Source organism: Staurois parvus, unplaced genomic scaffold (genome assembly GCF_062004578.1).
Source record: "Staurois parvus isolate SC_StPar_1 unplaced genomic scaffold, SC_StPar_1.0 ptg000648l, whole genome shotgun sequence".
In the NCBI taxonomy this organism is placed as follows: Eukaryota; Metazoa; Chordata; class Amphibia; order Anura; family Ranidae; genus Staurois; species Staurois parvus.
This window is the reverse complement of record NW_028318444.1, coordinates 2,803,450-2,823,306: the sequence shown is the minus strand read 5'-3', so window position 1 is coordinate 2,823,306 and position 19,857 is coordinate 2,803,450. Positions and strand designations below refer to the sequence as shown.

Genomic DNA, 19,857 nt, shown 5'->3' with positions numbered 1-19,857 from the left:
GGTGCTGGGACTGAAAGACATGTGGCTGCTGAGGAAGAGCACCCGATTCAATAGAGTGGCTGTGTCTATGTCGTGCTGTCATTGTAAAGGGAGGGCAGACACTTCTGGGACTTCCCCAGATCCTCTCTACTATACAACAGCCTGATTTCCCAGAAATGATGCTGCGCTCTGACATGCTGAACCGACCAATAGGGGCGCTAGGTGCTGTGCAGGGCGGGATCCGTCCCTTTATACATGGGGACACGGAGCCCCTACACGTTGCTGTTCTGGGACACCTCTCAGAACTGTTCTGTCTTCTGGGACTGAGCACTGCACACAGCTCTGCAATTAATCATCATCAACTCTGCAACGGCTCTCAACAGCAGCAGGTAGGGATGGGATGAAAGTCTGCTGGTGCAGTGTTCTAGGCTGCAGAACATTGAGGGGGGCTAGGTGAAATAAGTGGGCTCAGTGTGATACCTGGGGCTCAGGACAGGCTCATTCTGCCTTACTGTCCCTTTAAACCAACTGAAAGGTGACAACATATTCACAGTAAAGTAAGAATGCTCCATGTATAGCACTTTATTTCATGTAATATACTTTTGATTTGCACATGCATACTTTACTGTGAATATGTTGTCACCTGTCAGTTGATGCAGATTTAAAGGGACGGCACAGCTATTGCTGCTGTATTTTGTGTTGAATATTGGGGTAGCAGCAGTCCTTTTTATTTGTATGGACATGGAGCGCAGGTTCTTCTTGTGTTTTGCTGCCTTTGGATTGCATTGTGCACCCAGCACGTACAAGGAAGTTCCCAGAGAAAAAAATAAGACGAGTAGGGGGAGGGCAGGCATGGATCAAGGCTGCTTGGCTTTATCTGTACATATACATGGGGCTGTATAGAGGTGGGGGCTCTGCATATGGGAATATAGAGGGGGGTGTTATCAGTGGGCTATGCACATGCTCATAGGACTGTTAGTGGGGGCTGCAGAGAGGTGGGTGTGTTACTAGGAGGTCTCTTCATATAGCTCTGCACAGGCAGACAGAGAGAGAGGGTTGTGTTATTAATGAGGTCTCTGCACATGTACATAGACTAGTAATGGGGGCTATAGGAGAGGTGGGTGTGTATCCGTAGGGTCTCTAACTACAGATCTCTGCACATGGGACCAATATAGGGGACTACAGAACGGTGTGTGTATTTATAATAATGACTCTGCACATGCACAGGGGACTAAAGTGGGGGCTACTTAGAGGTGGGTGTGTTTATAATAACCAGATCTCTACATGTTATCTGTATATGCACATAGGACTTTTAATGAGGACTATAGAGAAGTGGGTGTGTTATTAGTGGGGTCTGCACATGTGCATGGGACTATTAGTGGGGACTATGCATAGGTTAATGTGTGTTGTTAGTGGTGTCTGCACATGGGACTAATAGTGGGGACTCCTGAGAAGTGGGTGTGTTATTAGTTCATCTCTGCATATGACAGGACTATTAGTGGGGACTACAGAGAGGTGGGTGTGTTATTAATGAGTTCACTGCACATGCTCTTGGGACTATTAATGGGACTACGGGGGGGGGGTTATTAGTGCTGTCTGTACATGGGACTAATAATGGTGCTATAGAGAGATGGATATGTTATTAGTGGGGGTCTGCACATGCACATGGAACTATAGGGAGGGGGGATATTATTATGTTATTAGTGCTGTCTGTCCATAGGATTGTTAATAGGGACTATAGAGAGGTGGATGTGTTATTAGTGGGGTCTGCACATGCATATGGAACTATAGAGGGGGGGGGGTATTATTATGTTATTAGTGCTGTCTGCACATAGGATTGTTAATAGGGACTATAGAGAGGGGGTGTGTTATTAGTGGGGTCTTGACATAGGACTATTAATGGAGACTATAGAGAGGGGGTGTGTTATTAGTGGGGTCTGCATATACACATGGTACTATAGAGAGGGGGTGTGTTATTAGTGGGGTGTGCATATATACATGGTACTATAGGGAGGGGTATGTGTTCTTAGCGCTGTCTGCATATAGGACTGTTTATGGGGACTATAGAGAGGGGGTGTGTTGTTAGTGGGGTCTGCACATGGGACTATTAATGGGGAATACAAACAGGTAGGTGTGTTATTAATGAGGACTCTGTAAATGCACATAGGACTACAGAGGGTGTGTTATTAGTGGGGTCTGGAAGTGGGACTAATAGTGATGACTATAGAAAGGGGGGGGTGTTATTAGTGGGGTCTGTACATGCACATAGGACTATAATAGGGGTGTTTATTATTAGTGAGGTCTCTGCACAGGTACATAGGACTAATAATGGAAACTATAGAGAGGTGGGTGTGTTTATCCATGGGGTCTCTGCACAGGTAAATAGGACTAATAATGGAAACTATAGAGAGGTGGATGTGTTTATCCATGGGGTCTCTATACAGGTACATAGGACTAATAATGTTAACTATAGAGAGGTGGGTTTGTTTATCCATGGGGTCTCTGCACAGGTAAATAGGACTAATAATGGAGACTACAGAGAGGTGGGTGTGTTCATTCATGGGGTCTCTACACAGGTACATAGGACTAATAATGTTAACTATAGAGAGGTGGGTGTGTTCATTCATGGGGTCTCTACACAGGTACATAGGACTAATAATGAAGACTATAGAGAGGTGGGTGTGTTCATTCATGGGGTCTCTACACAGGTACATAGGACTAATAATGAAGACTATAGAGAGATGGGTGTGTTCATTCATGGGGTCTCTACACAGGTACATAGGACTAATATAGTTGACTATAGAGAGGTGGGTGTGTTCATTCATGGGGTCTCTACATAGGACTAATAATGGAGACTATAGAGAGGTGGGTGTGTTCATTCATGGGGTCTCTACACAGGTACATAGGAATAATAATGTTGACTATAGAGAGGTGGGTTTGTTTATCCATGGGGTCTCTGCACACAGTTATCAGTTGGTGTTAGAACTTTGAGTCTTGTGTATGTGACCTGAAGTCTTGTTGTTGGACAGAGATGATGACATGTGGCTCCCTGGGGACACAGCTCTAATTATGGAGCAGCACATAGCTGCTATTTAGCAGTTGCTGTTGTGGAAAGTACAGTGAGTGTGTATGGCTGGGCCCTTCCTATTGTATGGAGAAGGTTATTTGACTCTCTTACACACTAGGTTCAGTAATTGTCCACGTGGTGGTGCCACTCTAGCAGATGTCTTGTGTTCAGGAGGAAGTGCTGGTGTCATTCAAAGTTCACTCAACTGTGTAGAGATTGCAAAAGAAATGTTTTAACAATCTAGGAAAGGCCCTAAATTATACAGACTATAAATAAAGGGCAAGAATGCAGCAAAGTGTAAACATCATATATAGATTGAGCAATTCATCGGTATTAAAGGATTAGAGGCTGTTCAGTTAGCAAAGTGTATGTGCATACACAATATACACGAACAAGCCAAGGCAGGACGTCCATTGTTCATAAATATAGGTTAACACAATACAGGGTTACTGTGGAGCTTGCATAGATGATGGGGATAGTTACTCCTGGGGGCACAAATGACATTCAGCTAATTAATGATCTGAAAAGAAATTTGTACTGAAAAAAATATGTAGGCTGTCACTGAGCACGTTATCTTCTGAAAATGCAACTTGCCTGGCTGTCTCTGGCTTTGAATTGCCTAAATATGTCAGTGTATATGACTAGTATATACAGGCATAATGGGCCATATCCAGCTGTATTGTGGCCCCCAGGAGCTACAGGTGTATACAGCTGCCTGTGCAAGTAAATTACAGGATACAACTGTACACAGGTATATGCAGCTCTGAGCATAAACACAGGTATGCATGCGGGCGAACACCCCTGGATGCAGACACTTCCATGGGCCCAAATTCCATGCATGTATGCACGATTATGCTCAGAACTGCATATCTGCATACAGCACTACCATGCAACTCATTTGCATAGGTGGCTATACACAAAACCTGTGGCTTCTGGGTGCCAAAACAGAGCCACATTTTACATTATATTCTCCATTTGCCCATATATCTACAGATAGTAGTGATAAGCACTTAGAGGGCACCCTGTATGTTGCTCTTTCTGATAGCCAGAAGAACATGTGGGCAGTTTTAAATTAAAAAAAAGTTTTGTAGTGCTGTTTTGGTGGATTTATTTTTTTGGTGGGAGGGGGGAAATGCTTTTATATGTACTGCTTGAAGTTCTGCAGATATGAATCTGATCACTTACTGGACTTTGTTTTCTTGAGATAAATTAGACCAGGCAAATGACAGGTGGCTCACTGAGTAAACTGTTCTTGGCGGCAAACGTTGACCACGCCTGTTCTGTAAAGTAAATAAATAATAGGGGCAGTGTTAGCATAGCAGGCAGTGTGTTCAGTGAGATCATATTGTAGTGCTCTACATACAGTAGACGTTCTATTAATAGAAGGAAGCGTCTGCTGCCTACATTGAGACACAAAATAAGAAATAGCACGTTTATAGGATTGGCATTATATATATTGTATTACATATATATATATATATATATATATACATACACACACACATATATATATATATATATATATATATATATATATATATACCTACACACACACATATATATATATATATATATATATATACCTACACACACACACATATATATATATATATACATACATACATCTATATACATATAAACACACATATACCAGCATTTTTGGATGTTTTCCTGAGCAAAAAAAATTTTTTCTTGGTAAAAAGAAAAAAAACGCGGCTAAACGCTAATGCAAAAACGCTGAAAAACTCAAGTTTTTAACGTGACTTTACACAGCTAACATTACCAGTGTTATTAAAATGCCCAGTGTGCATAGAGCCTTAGGCTTTTACATGGTATGAGCAGAAATAATTCAAAAGATCTAGTTACAGATCATTTGCTAAGCATGCTGAAAGTTACTCTGCAAAGTATGTTCACTTACAAAAAAAGAACATTGCATTACAATTACTGATTAATAATGATAATAATATTGTTGATACTCCACAGCAGAATGCCTAGCACCCGTTTAAGGATGAGACCTTGGCTCGAGAACCAGATTGAATCTAAAACAATCCCAGGTCTTTCATGGCTTAACAAGGTACTTATTCTTTTATTGTGCGATTTATTGCAAGCCTACCGTGTGACTATGTATACTAATTGCAGTCTGCTAATCCCTGCAGGAGGAAATGATCTTCCAGATCCCATGGAAGCATGCTGCACGGCATGGTTGGGACATGGACAAGGATGCCTCTCTTTTCCGCAGCTGGGCTATTCACACAGGTAAGGTTCAAAGGTCATGTTTGGTTTTTGAAACTAAGATTTACCTTAGTGATACCGCAATTCCTGTTTTAGCTAGGGTCAGCACATTTGAATGGTGAAGTCAAAATGACAAGTAATTGAGTAGTGCTTTGAATTGTTGTCTACTCTAGTCAGTAACTAAAAGTCCAAATATTCCCTGTCAACCAGTATCTGTAAGCTTATGTCAATCATCCACAGCTCTTTTTTTTATTGCATCACACCAAAACGCAGAGGTAACAACATAGCCCAAAGTAGTTATTAGAATCTATTATATTATTATTTGTATTATTATATTATTAGTATATATTACATATAATCAATATACAGTATATATATATATATATATATATATATATATATATATATATATGTGTGTGTGTGTGTGTGTGTATTATTAGTATACATTATATTATTATATGTTGTTATTATTACTATATATATATATTAGTATTTTCAGCTAAACTCCAGGCAGCTATAAGCTAAATACAACGTTGAAATATATATTAAAGGACTATTTTACATGTATGCATGCATTTTGTGATGCAGGCACACCTGTCGAATAGCATAGCCATGTTAGTGACATTGTTTTATATTCTACTGCAGTAAAGATTTGTTACCAATTTGTTCTTAGTTTGTGACTGGACAGTAAAAGAGAGGCAGCACCCTGAAGTGATCTCTTTGCTCTCTTTTCCTGCGTTCGCTTTTAAACTGTTAACTAACTGCAGTGAGCAACATACAAAAGATTGTATTAAAGTGAAACTTTACCCACAACAATTTGATTTAAAAAAAATGTTCCTTAGCAAGGAACATACATTTCTTGTTAATAATTCTTCTGCCAAAATAAGTGTGTGCTGTAAATTGCCTCCAGTGTTGTTCCTGTTTCTTCTTGCTGGAGCCTGCCATTTTGCTGAAGCCCAGAGCCCCTGAGCAGCAGTAAATCTTTAGTCTGTCAACAGATTGGCCTCTACAGTTTTGGCACAGTGCCAAAAAATAGAGAGCAACTGAGCATTTGCAGAGCAGGGTGAGACAGTGTATTACTGAATTTTAAACAGTATAGGCACTTATTTTTAATGTTTTACATAGCTGTACCTGCAAAAGAGGCCAGTCTTACGTGATCTAGCAGGACTTCCATTTTCTGATCAAAGTTCCACTGTAAAGTACTTTCATAGCTAAAGCATTTTGTTTAATTTTGGATAGAATAGGGTAGGGTGAAAACTCATTTCCGTTTATTTTCTGCTGTCTGTTTCCCATTGGGGTGATTTCCTCTTCAAAGTAAAGAGCATTTCCCTTTTAGACAGTTGTCACTGGAATGGATGTCGTCAGTGGAAGATTTTTCCCCACCTCTGGTTCTGGTAACACATTGGTTATCAGGACAAACAGAGAGGGTGAATCTATTGGGCAGCACAGTGGCTAAACGGTTAGCACTTCTGCCTGGCAGTACTGGGGTCGTCAGTTCTAATCCCAACCACGGCACTGACATGCTGGTAGGTGAATTGGCTCCTGTCTAAATTGGCCCTAGTATGTGTATGAATGTGAGTTAGGGAGCTTAGATTGTACGCCCCTTGAAGGTTAGGGACTGATGTAAATGTGCAACATATATGTAAAAGCACTGCGTAAATTGACGGCGCTATATAGGTACTTGAAATAAATAAATACCCAACAAGGACACAGACAGAAAACAATTTTGATAGAGGTACTATATCCAAAACAAAAATAATAACGTTTTGGCCATACATAAATATTAGTGCTGCCTCTTACTGTCCCATTGTAAATACTGCTGTGCATTGGATTTCAGAAGGCTGATATAAGGACAAATTATGGTATTTACTTAAATACATTTTTAAATTTTACTGTACCTATAACTGGACTAAATAGTGTTTTTATATCTGCTTGAAGATCAGCTTTAAGTGATATGTTGGGTAAACCTGTATGACCGTCAACTGTGCAGATGTTGACTGTAAGTTTGTGGTAACAGACTTTTTAGTACCTTATCTGCATTAGCAGCTATGTCCTGTATTACATGTCTTATGTAAGAAGCCATAAGTCTGCGACAGAAACCATAAATAACCCCTCAGCACATAATCTTTGTATATTGTGAAAAGGAAAAGCTTAGTTTGCACAAGTCTTTCCTGACACTAGCCATAGACCTCTAGGGCCTTTCTTTTGAAAGATCTTTCCATAAAAATGCACACTTGGATCACTGGAGTGAGTGTCCTGACATATCTCTGGGGAAAACAGTTGCAAGTGGCCAGCAAACTCCCAACCCAGCTGCCTTGTTCTGCACAAGTCCATCAGTGTTATGAATACTCATGAATGTACGATTGTTTACTGATCTGACTGTAACTAGCCAGATTGGGCAGTTTTTATCTCATGTGTCTGATAATGTTTTCTTTGCAACTGATGCAATAGATTTAGAACAAATTTAAATGACTTGTGGTCTTTGGGTAGTGTTGGAAAAAGTAGTTAGTCAATAGTGAATAACTGCTGAACCACTTGTCACAAATTCTGCTTTCAAATCTTTCATGCTGTTATTAATTCTTATATTTTCTCTATACAGGAAGGTATAAACTGGGTGAGAAGGAACCTGATCCTAAGACCTGGAAAGCTAACTTCCGCTGCGCTATGAATTCTCTTCCTGATATTAAAGAAGTGAAGGACAAAAGCATCTACAAAGGGTCTAGTGCTGTACGAGTCTATAAAATGCTGCCAGCAACAATTAAGACAGAGAAAAAAGGTACTACACTCTTTATATTCAACATTTTACCATTGTCAGAACTGTGATAAGTAATTGATGCTTGGCTACTAAGGGTTAAGCTGGCCAATGGTCATCCACGCTTTGGGCAAATGAAAAGAATCAGATTTCTCCATCAACACTATACAGTGTGGATAGATGACTCTCTTGCTGCGGCTATTATATTTTGACAGCTGGCTCCACCAACATCCATATCAAAATATAGAAAGAGCTGTAGTTTCTGATTTGATGCAACCACTGTTCAACTGACAATTATCTGCCTGTCTCCTTCAATTTTTAAGCCTAGGTTCACACTGATGCAGTGCGGGGGACCGCGTGTAATTCGGGCAGGAATCACACCGCATTTCTGTTCAAATCACATGCGATTTTTTTGCAGTGCAATTTGAGCCTATTAATTTTGCATGGCTCAAATCGCAATGCACCCACACGAAAAAGGTGCATGCACCTTTTTTTTTCTGCACTGTAATCAGTTCGCATGGGTGTTGACACCCATGCGATCCAATTCAGCCAATCGCACTGCGTTTTGAGAACCGTTTTTGGGGTGTTGATAACATAACTTTGACACCCGCAGCGATTCACATGAATGGAGTGCAATTGTATTGCAGTGCCGGAAGCACGCGGGAATCGCTGTGAATCCCGCATTCATCAGTGTGAACCTAGGCTAAATCAAAGGATGTCGAGTGGGAGAGTGATGCAGAACCACCCGCTGATTGAATTTTCTTGGGTTCTTCAAGAACTGACTGAGATTTGCATAGTGTATAGCCAGCTTTACTGTGCAGTGTGCAAGTTTTGCAAGTCTTACTCATTACAAGAAATTCAGCCATCCTAAGACATAAGATGGGTTTATTATATATGTTCTTACTATATGTCAGTAAATACACCATTGAACATTATATAAATGCATACATTTTATTTAATCTAGGATCTAAAAAAAATTATGAAAAAATATACATTTTATACTGTACTAGATGCGTAATAAAACTTCTATATGATAATCAGCTCCTTGCTTTTCTTTTATAGAACGCAAGTCTAAGTCCAACAAAGATACCAAGAGCAGATCCCGAAAGAAGGTACGGCCTTAGTACTTTGTGCAGTTATGTGTTCCATCTGTCAGCACCTGCACAGTGTCTGTTTGGTGGTTAACATGTCTGCTGTTGTGCTTTCCTGTTATAGGTTGACAGCTTGTCAGCAGATGAGGTGGAAGAAGCAGTGAAAAACTGTCAACTACCGGAGGATCACAGTGGTTACACAGCGACTGATTACTCAGTACAGGAAGCTACTTGCAGTTCAGATATAGGTGAGTGTAAAAAGCCACCACTTCCATGGCACTCTCATATCAAGCTACCACTGAAATAGAAGAGAAGGGAGGATAATGTGTGATCAGTTGTTAAAACAGATTGCTATATAAATATGTTAGTATTTCTCAGTCTTAGTGACTAGCCTAGTTTGTGAAAATAAAATACACCCTGTGAATATCTTGCTTACTATCACATGGCAGGAAGTCAAAATAGAGGTTCTGCCTGTGAGAGCCAATCAGATTCTTGCTTTTATGATCTCATTTGAATATGACTGGTTATTTTTATTTTCACCTTCACTTTTATAGACTAAGAACTAATTAGAGTGTTACCACTCTGTCCCTGGTCATTGTTGTATTGATCACATGATGCTTGATGTCAGATATAAAAAAGACTATCTTTAACCTTATCAGTGTCTGCATAAAGTATAATGTAAATATTTGTTTCAGGTGTGAATCAGTCTGATGTCACCAGCAGCATGTCACCATGGGATGATCAAATGGAAATGCAAATACCTGACAGCACAAATGACACTTACCACTTCCAGGTGTCACCCATGCCATCAAGCTCAGAAGGTAATGGCTATAATTTTTATTAATAAAAGTGCTAATAAAGCACAAAATAAAATATATGCTAAATAACTCCATTAAATGTACAACATAGTCGCATAATCACTTTAGAATACTGCCCTGGGCAAGTTTGTATTGATCAGTCTCCTGAACAGTTCTCGTTAGCGTAGTATGGTTGATACATTGTAAAAAATAACAGCCCCATACTTCACTGTCCTAGCAGAAATAAGGCAAAACTACACTGAACTAAAAAAGGCTCCTTTTGAGTAATTTGATAATGCATGTTTTTCAATTATTTATAGCACTGCCAAAACATAGCTTTTCCGATGCAAAGAACTAAATAGAAAGTATACTTTTCACAGCAACTACAAAAATGGTTGCTGTAGATAAACTGTAGGCCTTATATTGCTACAGAGCCACCAATCAGCTTGAATGCTTTGTTTGAAAATAATGGAGGGAGAACAGACGTTTAAATCTAATACATCAATGTAGAGTGCTGATTGTTTAAAGTCAAGTAAAATGATGTGGAAAAAAATGGAATTATATTGTAGGGTTGTAATTAATTGTTATTTTATTTTACATCTCTAGGTGATGATGAAGATATATTATCTGACCAGGAGCTTTTAGCTGTAAGTAAACATTACATATCCAGTATTTCTATTATAATCTTGAGTTTATAATGTATTCTGTGTGCTAAACTATTTTCATTATTTAATTACAGCTTCTGGAAACAGACGCTTGGCAGCAAGTAAATGAGGGTGGCAGAGGATACTTTACCAATGAACCAGGAACAGGAAGCACTTTTGTTAATAATACAAGCTCTATGTTCGATGGCTTAAGTATAGGTATTTACTTTTTTATTTGCTTGCATTTTATTTAGTGATGAAATTAAATATCCCAGGGGAAACCGGCTGGGCTACACCCTTAAAGAAAAAACAAAATACAAACTATCAAGCTTCTAATACAAATATGGCATAAATAACACATAGTGTGTCACAGTACTGTGCTCTGCCCCCTTCACATCACTCCCCCACCACAGTAGTATCCTCTCTCCCCCTTCACATCACCCCCCACAGTAGTATCCTGTAACTCCTTCCCCAACAGTAGTGTCCTCTGCCCCCTTCACATCACCCTCCAACTGTTGTGTCCCCTGCCCCCGATAGCAGTTTCCTCTGCCCCCTCCCCCCGCAGTAGTGTCCTTTACCCCCCCAAGGAGTGTCTTCTGCCCCCTTCACATCACCCCCCTCCACTGTAGTGTCTGCTGCCCCCCACAGTAGTGTCCAGAACCCCCCTTCCCAAAACGGTGTCCCTTGCCCCCTCACATCACCCTCCCACTGTAGTGTCCTCCACTCCCCATAGCAGTGTCCTCTGTTCCCCTCCACCCCACAGTAGTGTCCTGTACCCCACCAAAGCAGTATCATTTCTCCCATTCACAGCATTCCTTCCCACCCCCCCCCCTTCCCCCCCACACACACACACGCACACAGTGTGGCAGCACCCTCCTATCTGATAGCAGGTGTACCGCAGAGCAGAGAACAGGAGGCAGCATAGTGCTGGATGGAGGGCAGGATTGGGAGCTCCTCATTATTTCATAATAACAAGCTGATGATTGGTTGCTAGGACTGCCCGGTTTCCTCGCAACCAATCACCTGCTGGTTAACTCGAAAGGTTAATTGAGGCAGCTCCTGCCCCTCATTCCAGTACTATGCTGCCTCCTGCTCTTTGCTCTGCAGTGAACATGAGAGTGGCAAAGGCTGAGGGGAAGCAGAGCGGTGTTCACGATCTACCTGTCGGCTGCTTGCAATAGACCGGTAGATCGTGATCGATGACTTGCCAACCCCCGTTTTAGAGGATTTATTTAATTAATTTTTTTCTTGTTAAATGTGTTAAGTAGCAAGTTTATTTGGTTCAGAAATTAAATGGTAGGGCAGCAGTTTGCCTTTTAAGAAGAATAATGTGGCCCTGAGTCATGCTAAGATTTGGAAAAAAAAAATCACTCAACAAATACAAATAGTATGAACTAATGAACGTAATATAGTCTAGGCTTCCACTGCTTGGCCTTATGTTGGAATGTGAATCTGTCTGCAAATGTTTTGGATTGCGTTGAATCTTATTGAGAAGCAAATAACATTTTTGTCTTGCTATTGTTTCAGGAGAGATACAAGTTAGAGTCACTACAGACATGAAACCACTTGACTTCGCATGGCAAGAATTAACAGCCATCACCTGTTTATGAACTTTACCTGGTTCCATTAAAAAAACTATGATATGATCCTCATATTTGTGTATATGAGTCAGAAGTGGGCCATCAATGGACTGAGTCATTTTGTTGTGTTCAGTTCAAACCAGTAATTATGGGTGGTAGATTCGGGGAACTGCCCAGTCTTTAGCTGGTTGCATGTAAGCGCTGGTTACGCAGAACCTGGAAATGCATTGGAAGCATGAAGGACTAGTCAATGTTTGACGGATACTGCCTTTTGCTGATACTTGACACCAGGAACACAGCTGAGCTTGGACCTCTGGAGTTGTGAAAACACTTAACTGAAGATCGTTCACTACATTTTCAATGGCAGTCTGTCTTACTAAAAGAACTTGTACCTCGAACTGTGAAGTGAATTTTGTGTGTTGCCTACTTATCACAACATCAGGTGCCAGTTACTGCAGTGTTAGCTATAATGGTGAACAAGGAAAGTTGTGTGTGTTAATCATGTGTTTAGCCTTGTCATGTCTAGGTGCAACTGAAACTTAACATTTAGACTTTTTTACCATTTTGGTATGCATTGGTTATATTTCATTAATACTTTCTTGCTTGGCATTTCCAAATAATATTATTTTTTGGGCGAGACCATTTTTCTTTAGTAGATTGTTTATAAAATATCCAAGAAATGATCAAATGCTCTACCTAACTATCCTAATGAAATGTATTTAAATGCAGACTCCTATAAGTTATATGGAGACAGAGGAAGTTTGTAGCAGTTGTAGACTTTAATGTATTCCAATAAAGAGGGATATCCCAGGAGGGTATTACTCTACAAATGGTGAATTTGAAGGGGTATGACACACATTTTGTGCTAATCTACACTTATGTCCAAATAGTGCTTCGGGTTGACTTGTATGTTCCTGATTTGCATTTTTAGTCAAATATGTAATTGTATGAATCAGTGAAACCTTAAGGGCTCATGCAGTCCCACTATGTGAAATACTGCAAACATTCCCTGAGAGTTTTCTTAAGATGTATACATGAAGTGTATGTAAGCACATAATTTTTTCAATGCAGTAGTTTAGATCTATGGCATGCCTGAATTACTGTGAAATCAAGAAAACATTTTTAAGGGTCAGTTGACACAAAACAGATCATTTAAAATGTTGTAGATGTTGGTTAGTTCAAACGCATAACAATTTCTTGTACTACTCTTGTGGCAATATCTCTGTTCTTTGCTTGTGCTTCTTCTGGAGCAATTATACAGCTCAATAGAAAGTGGAAACTTTTGCAGAGCTGTAGGCACTAAGATATAGAAGGCATTTTGGTCGTTCACCCAGTTGCTTCATCTATAACTGAATATGGCTTTTGGGTGGGCTGACCTTTACTGGAACTGCTTTTTAACAAAGTAGTGCTGGGAGATCCAACTGCCTTGCTTTACAAGTTATTAGAGGTTTTAGTTTACAGTCATCTATCATGTGGCCAGTTTATTTAAATAAAAAAAAAACTGCAGTTTTGTAACTAGCTATAGAGTGATTAAATAGGAGGAATTCTGCAATTCAGTAGAAAATGTACAGTAGTAATTGTCAATAGTTATTCTCTGTAGACAGAATTCACAGGCACAACTAGATAAATGGTTATCTTAAACAAGAATTATTGATAATTACAATCCACATCACAGAGGAGAGGTGTGTATGCCCGTTTGATGTCCAAGCAGATATTGATTAACCATAAGACAAAAACATAGTAAATTACTGTTATTCTGCTCCAATACCTTTTGAATGATCTGCCTACTTGTTCTGGGCCAATAACTAGAAGGGTAGAGAAGCCATTGCATCAGAATAACAGCCCAGCAGCTAGCATTTTCAGCAATGGATGCCACCCTATTTATCTACTTAAGCAGAAATGCTTGCATGGTATATTCTATAGATAATGTTTTTCTCTTCAGTTTTCAGTTGTTATTTTGTTACTGGACAAACTCTTGTGTGAAATAGATTGATGTACAACTCCACAATTTAAAAACGTATCTTTTTTTATACTGTCATCTGACCACTTGGCCAAGTTCTATCTCCATCCAATATCCTCATTTGCCTTTCTGTATATGGCTAGCTGTTCATCACATGTACTGCACATGTCTATCTTTGTAAATACTATGTATTATTATTATTTCTTCTACAGTCAGAAATAAATTGTTAATATTGTTATGCATTTGGGCATTTTTTAAAGAAACTAGAGATATTATGTGTAAATTGAGGAAATCTTATGTGTGTGCTTCTACAAATCATAGAAGGCTGAGTGATTTCCATCCCCACAAGTAATGTAGTTAATAGTAAACAGGAAAAGCAAACTGGGTGGAGGTTTTCGCTAACTGACACACATAAAAGAAAAGAGTTTCCCCAAGGTTTGTTCATATGCACATTTTTAACATGTAAACTTCTGATTGCCATCTACTGCTGCTTTTCAATTATTGTTAAAGCAAGTGTATTTTTTGTTGGATAGATTAAAACCCCTGGTGTGTTTTTGCTGCTATTCGGGACTTCCCCTCACTTTTTGTTTCACTGACAATGCAACAGCATCACCAATAGAAGTTTATTTTAGTTGAGCAGGGGAAGGTTAGAACCTTAGTCACCATTTTATTTCTATGTAACAAAAATGGAAATTGAAGTGCCACACCACTATTAAGAGGTCCAGATACAACTTTATTCCAATAAAAGTCAGGGGCATAATCCAAAGATGCCCCCTTCATCAGGGCTTGAAAACACTGTGAATAGACTAAAAAAGGTAGATTTACTAAAACTGGAGCACTCAGAATCTGGTGCAGCTGTGCGTGGTAGCCAATCAGCTTCTAACTTCAGCTTGTTCAATTAAGCTTTGACAATAAGGCCCTGTTCAGTCCAGGCAGACTCAGTGGGGGATCTCTCCACTAATCCCCACTGAGTAGGCAGATGACAGGTCTATGTCCACTCCGCTTTGCAGAGCAGACACAGCCCACTCTATGGGGGGGTCGGATGTAAATGGACTGCCTGTCCATTTCCATCCGACTGTCACTTGATCCGATCCTCCAGACGGATGGGGAACAGATCCCCATCCATCAGTTTTTAGCTTAGAGGATCAGGTCGAATGCCAGATGTCCGCTGCCACCTGCTACTCCACTGAGAGCTATGGATGGTCCAATTGCGTCCACCTGAAAAACTGACAGGCGGCTCAATTGGACTGTCAGTGTGAAAGGGGCCTAAACCTGGAAGCTGGTTGGTTTCTATGCTGCAGAGTTGTACCAGATTTTGCACTTTTCAGTTTTAGTAAATAACTCCCAAAGTGAACTGGACCTTTAGGCTAGATTCATACTGTTGTGATCCGATTTTGATCCGATTTCCAGTGCTTTTAGGTGGTTTGCATATTCTGTGGGGCCAAAATCATGATGGAACCGCACCAAAGTAGTACAGGAACCCTTTCCAAAATTGCACCGCGCTGAGTTACATCGCATGACAATGGAAATCACATTGTTTTCGGAAAGTGCACCATCGAAAACAATGTGATTTCCATTGTCATGCGATTGTGTGTGACTCAAGTTGCATCTGAAATCACACTAGTGTGAATGGAGCCTTAGTGTTATTTCTGCCAGAGTGATTGCAAGCACAGGCCTTGTTAGCAGCTGGTTTGACATGGCAATGTGGTGCCTATTATATTGGGAAAACAAAAAGAGAACGTTGGTAACACATCTAGGACCACATTATTGCAATGGAAATAGGTGACATGAAGTCACCAATTAGTCATATGACTCCACATGAATCCTTGAGAATATGGGAGAAATGTTTTGATGTCAAACCAGTTGCAGACAAGACCTATGTTTGTAACTATAGTTTATGCACATTATTTTCAAGTCCCCTAGAGGGCTTCTTTGGACTCAGCTACTTTTTGGAATGCTTCCTTTATTTTCATTGGAATAAAGTTGTTGGACCTTTTAGCAGTGGTGTGTCGCTTCAAATTCTATTTTTGTTGCATTACAACACAAGCCAAGAAGACCTCGTAGATCCTCTGGGGTGTAGAAGCCACTTGTCTGGGAACCACATTATTTACACAAACATTACTTTAAGGTAACAAAACCAATAAGATAACCTCAAGTGATATTTTTCCACTTTCCTAAACTAGGTTTTATTGGTGTCAGTATCCTTGTTGCAGATTTCCCCTCACTAAAAAAGTTTTTTATCCAGATATTCACTTTGAAATTTCACATTCAGATTGTTTGCAGAGTTGAAAACAATATTCTCCATATGATCCATCCAGAAAAAAGCCAATGAAAATGGCAAAGGTGGCCTTAATAAAGGGCGAGTTCTAGAAATAAGTAAATAAGAAGCTCAACTGAAGGAGTTTTGCATCTCCACCCAAAACAGTTTTTTAGTGTTAGGTGGAAATCTACCCTCCCCATCACAAGAAATGAGCTTGGCCTGTTTGTTCTCCTTTTAATTCTACATGGAATGCACTGAAAACCTCCCATTTCACTTATAGTCTGGAATTATTTGCAAACCATGAATTTGTTCATGGATAATTTTCATAACCTGTCAATCGCCAAATTATACATTGCTCAAAAAAATTAAAGAAACACTTTGAAAACACATCAGATCTCAATGGGGAGAAATATCATGCTGGATATCTATACTGACATGGACTGGGTAATGTGTTAGGAATGTAAGGATGTCCCATTGTTTGATTGAAATGAAAATTGTCACACTTTTTTAATTTGAATATTTATTGATTTTCAAAATATTAGGAAATTTAAAATCTACAGTATAAATTCTTTACATTCATATAACAACAATATCTAACTTGTACGTTAATTTCCCATATTTTCCTTATTTCTCTCAGCCCCCCCATTAGTAAAATCCAAAGTCACCCCCCTCCCTACCCTCTTTGAATAAATATTCAAATAAAAAAAAAAAAGAAATGAAAATTGTCAACTTACAGAGGACTAAATTCAAAGACACTCCGAAAATCAAAGTGAAAGAAATTATGCAGCAGGCTAATCCATTTTACTGAAATTTCATTGCAGCAACTCAGAATGGTACTCAGTAGTTTGTATGCCCCCACGTGCTTGTATGCATGTCTGACAATGAGACGATAGATGGTGTCCTGGGGTATTTTCTCCCAGATCTGGTCCAGGGCATCACTGAGCTCCTGGACATTCTGAGGTGCAACCTGGTGGTGTTGGATGGACCGAAATATGATATCCCAGAGGTGTTCTATTGGATTTAGGTCAGGCGAGCATGGGGGCCATTCAATGGTATCAATTCCTTCATCTTCCAGGAACTGCTTGCATACTCACGCCACATGAGGCCAGGCATTGTCATGCACCAGGAGGAACCCAGGACCCACTGCAGCAGCGTAAGGTCTGCCAATGGGTCCAAGGATTTCATTCCGATACCTAATGGCAGTCAGGGAGCAATTGTTTAGTCTGTAGAGGTCTGTGCATCCCTCTATGGATATGCCTCCCCAGACCATCACTGACCTGCCACCAAAACGGTCATGCTGAACGATGTTGCAGGCAGCATAGTGTTCTCCTTGGCTTCTCCAAACCCTTTCATGTCTGTCACTTGTGCTCAGGGTGAACCTGCTCTCATCTGTGAAAAGCACAGGGTGCCAGTGGCGGATTTGCCAATTCTGGTGTTCAATGGCAAATGCGATGGTGCTGGGCAGTGAGCACAGGGTCCACTAGAGAACGTCGGGCCCTCAGGCCACCCTCATGAAGTTTGTTTCTGATTGGTTAGAGACATTCACACCAGTGGCCTGCTGGAGGTAATTTTGTAGGGCTCTGGCAGTGCTCATCCTATTCCTCCTTGCACAAAAGGACAGATACTGGTCCTGCTGATGGGTTAAGGACCTTCTACGGCCCTGTCCAGCTCTCCTAGAGTAACTACCTGTCTCTTGGAATCTCCTCCATGCTCTTGAGACTGTGCACAGCAAACCTTCTGGCAATGGCACATATTGATGTGCCATCCTGGAGGAGTTGGACTGCTTGTGCAATCTCTATAGGGTCCAGGTATTACCTCATGCTACCAGTAGTGACACTGACCCTAGCCAAATGTAAAACTAGCGGAAAACAGTCAGAAAAGAGTAAGGGAGAATCTCAGTGACCTCCACCTGTAAAACCTCCTGTTTTGGGGGTTGTCTCATGGTTGCCCATCTAGTGCACCTGTTGTTAATTTCATTAACACTAAAGCAGCCGAAAATGATTAACAACCCCCTCTGCTACTTAACTGACCAGATCAATATCCCAGGAGTTTAATTGACTCTGATTAAAAAGTGTTCCTTTAGTTTCTTTGAGCAGTGTATTTTCAAGTTCGCAATATAGAAATTTCAAGGCACCAAGAAATGGTATATAATTAAAGGTGAAAAAGCATTATTTAAAATTTACATAACACATACACACCCCAGGAGTATATAGTTAAATAGTTACATAGTTAGTCTGGCTGAAAAAAGACAAAAGTCCATCCAGTTCAACCATTAAAAAAAAATGTTATAATCCTATACCCTCTGATGATCCAGAGGATGGCAAAAAACCCAGCAAAGCATGATCCAATTTGCTCTTGCATGAAAAAAAAAATTCCTTCCTGATCCCCCGAGAGGCAATTGGATATTCCCTGCATCAATGTTACCTATAAATCTTAGTATCCAGTTATATTATATGTATCTAGGAAAGATTCCAGGCCTTTTTTAAAGCAATCCACTGAGCTGGCCAGAACAAACTCTTCAGCGAGTATATTCCACATTTTCACAGCTCTCACTGTGAAGAAACCTTTTCCTGTTTGGAGATTAAATTTCTTTTGATCCAGACGTAAAGAGTGCCCCCTTGTCCTCTGTGATGACCTCAGAGTGAATAGCTCTACACCGAGTTCACTATATGAACCACTGATGTATTTATACATGGTGATCATATATCCCCTTAATCTCCTCTTCTCAAGAGAGAATACATTCAGTTGCTCTAATCTTTGCTCATAGCTGAGCTCCTCCATGCCTCTTATCAGTTTAGTTGCCCTTCTCTGTACTTTCTTCAGTTCCCCAATGTCCTTTTTTGTGAATTGGTGCCCAAAACTGAACTGCATATTCCAGATGAGGTCTTACTAATGATTTGTACGGGGTAATATGATATCTCTCTCTCTGAAGTCTGTACCTCTTTTAATACAAGAGAGGATTTTGCTTGCGTTGGAAACTGCAGCTTGGCATTGCATGCCATTATTAAGCTTGTGATCTACCAGAACTCCCAGATCCTTCCCCCCCAATTGATTCCCCCAGTTGTACTCCCCCTAGTATGTATGATGCATGCATATTCTTAGCCCCCAAGTGCATAACCTTACATTTATCAACATTAAACCTCATTTGCCACATAGTTGCCCAATTAAACAGTGCATTGAGGTCAGCTTGTAAATTGCAGACATCCTGTAAGGACGTTATTCCACTGCACAGCTTGGTGTCATCTGCAAAGACTGAAATGGGATTTATAATCCCAGACCCTATATCATTTATAAATATATTAAAAAGTAAGGGTCCCAACACTGAACCTTAGGGTACACCACTGACGACCCTAGACCATTAAGTGTATCAATCATTAACCACTACTCTTTGAATATGATCTTTTAGCCAGTTTTCTATCCATTTACATACAGATTTTTCCAAGCCTGTAGACTTTACCTTACACATTAGCCGTGTGTGGGCAACTGTGTCAAACG

The 19,857-nt window shown here is 40.1% G+C and overlaps 1 protein-coding gene across 2 annotated transcripts; it reads left to right on the top strand.

The window, feature by feature from the left end:
* The first annotated feature begins 219 nt into the window (after positions 1-219).
* On the top strand, positions 220-14,340 carry IRF1 (interferon regulatory factor 1). Of its 2 annotated transcripts, none has more exons than XM_089694065.1 (10): positions 220-368; positions 5,030-5,120; positions 5,203-5,302; positions 7,878-8,054; positions 9,093-9,142; positions 9,246-9,369; positions 9,817-9,942; positions 10,525-10,565; positions 10,658-10,781; positions 12,090-14,340. In XM_089694065.1, exons 2-10 carry the CDS (start codon positions 5,034-5,036, stop codon positions 12,170-12,172), a joined length of 912 nt encoding a protein of 303 aa, XP_089550191.1. In that variant the 5' UTR covers positions 220-368; positions 5,030-5,033; the 3' UTR covers positions 12,173-14,340. The 2 variants fall into 2 exon arrangements, with proteins under 2 accessions (XP_089550191.1, XP_089550192.1); XM_089694066.1 differs by having other exon boundaries at positions 225-368; positions 5,033-5,120.
* Positions 14,341-19,857: the final 5,517 nt, after the last annotated feature.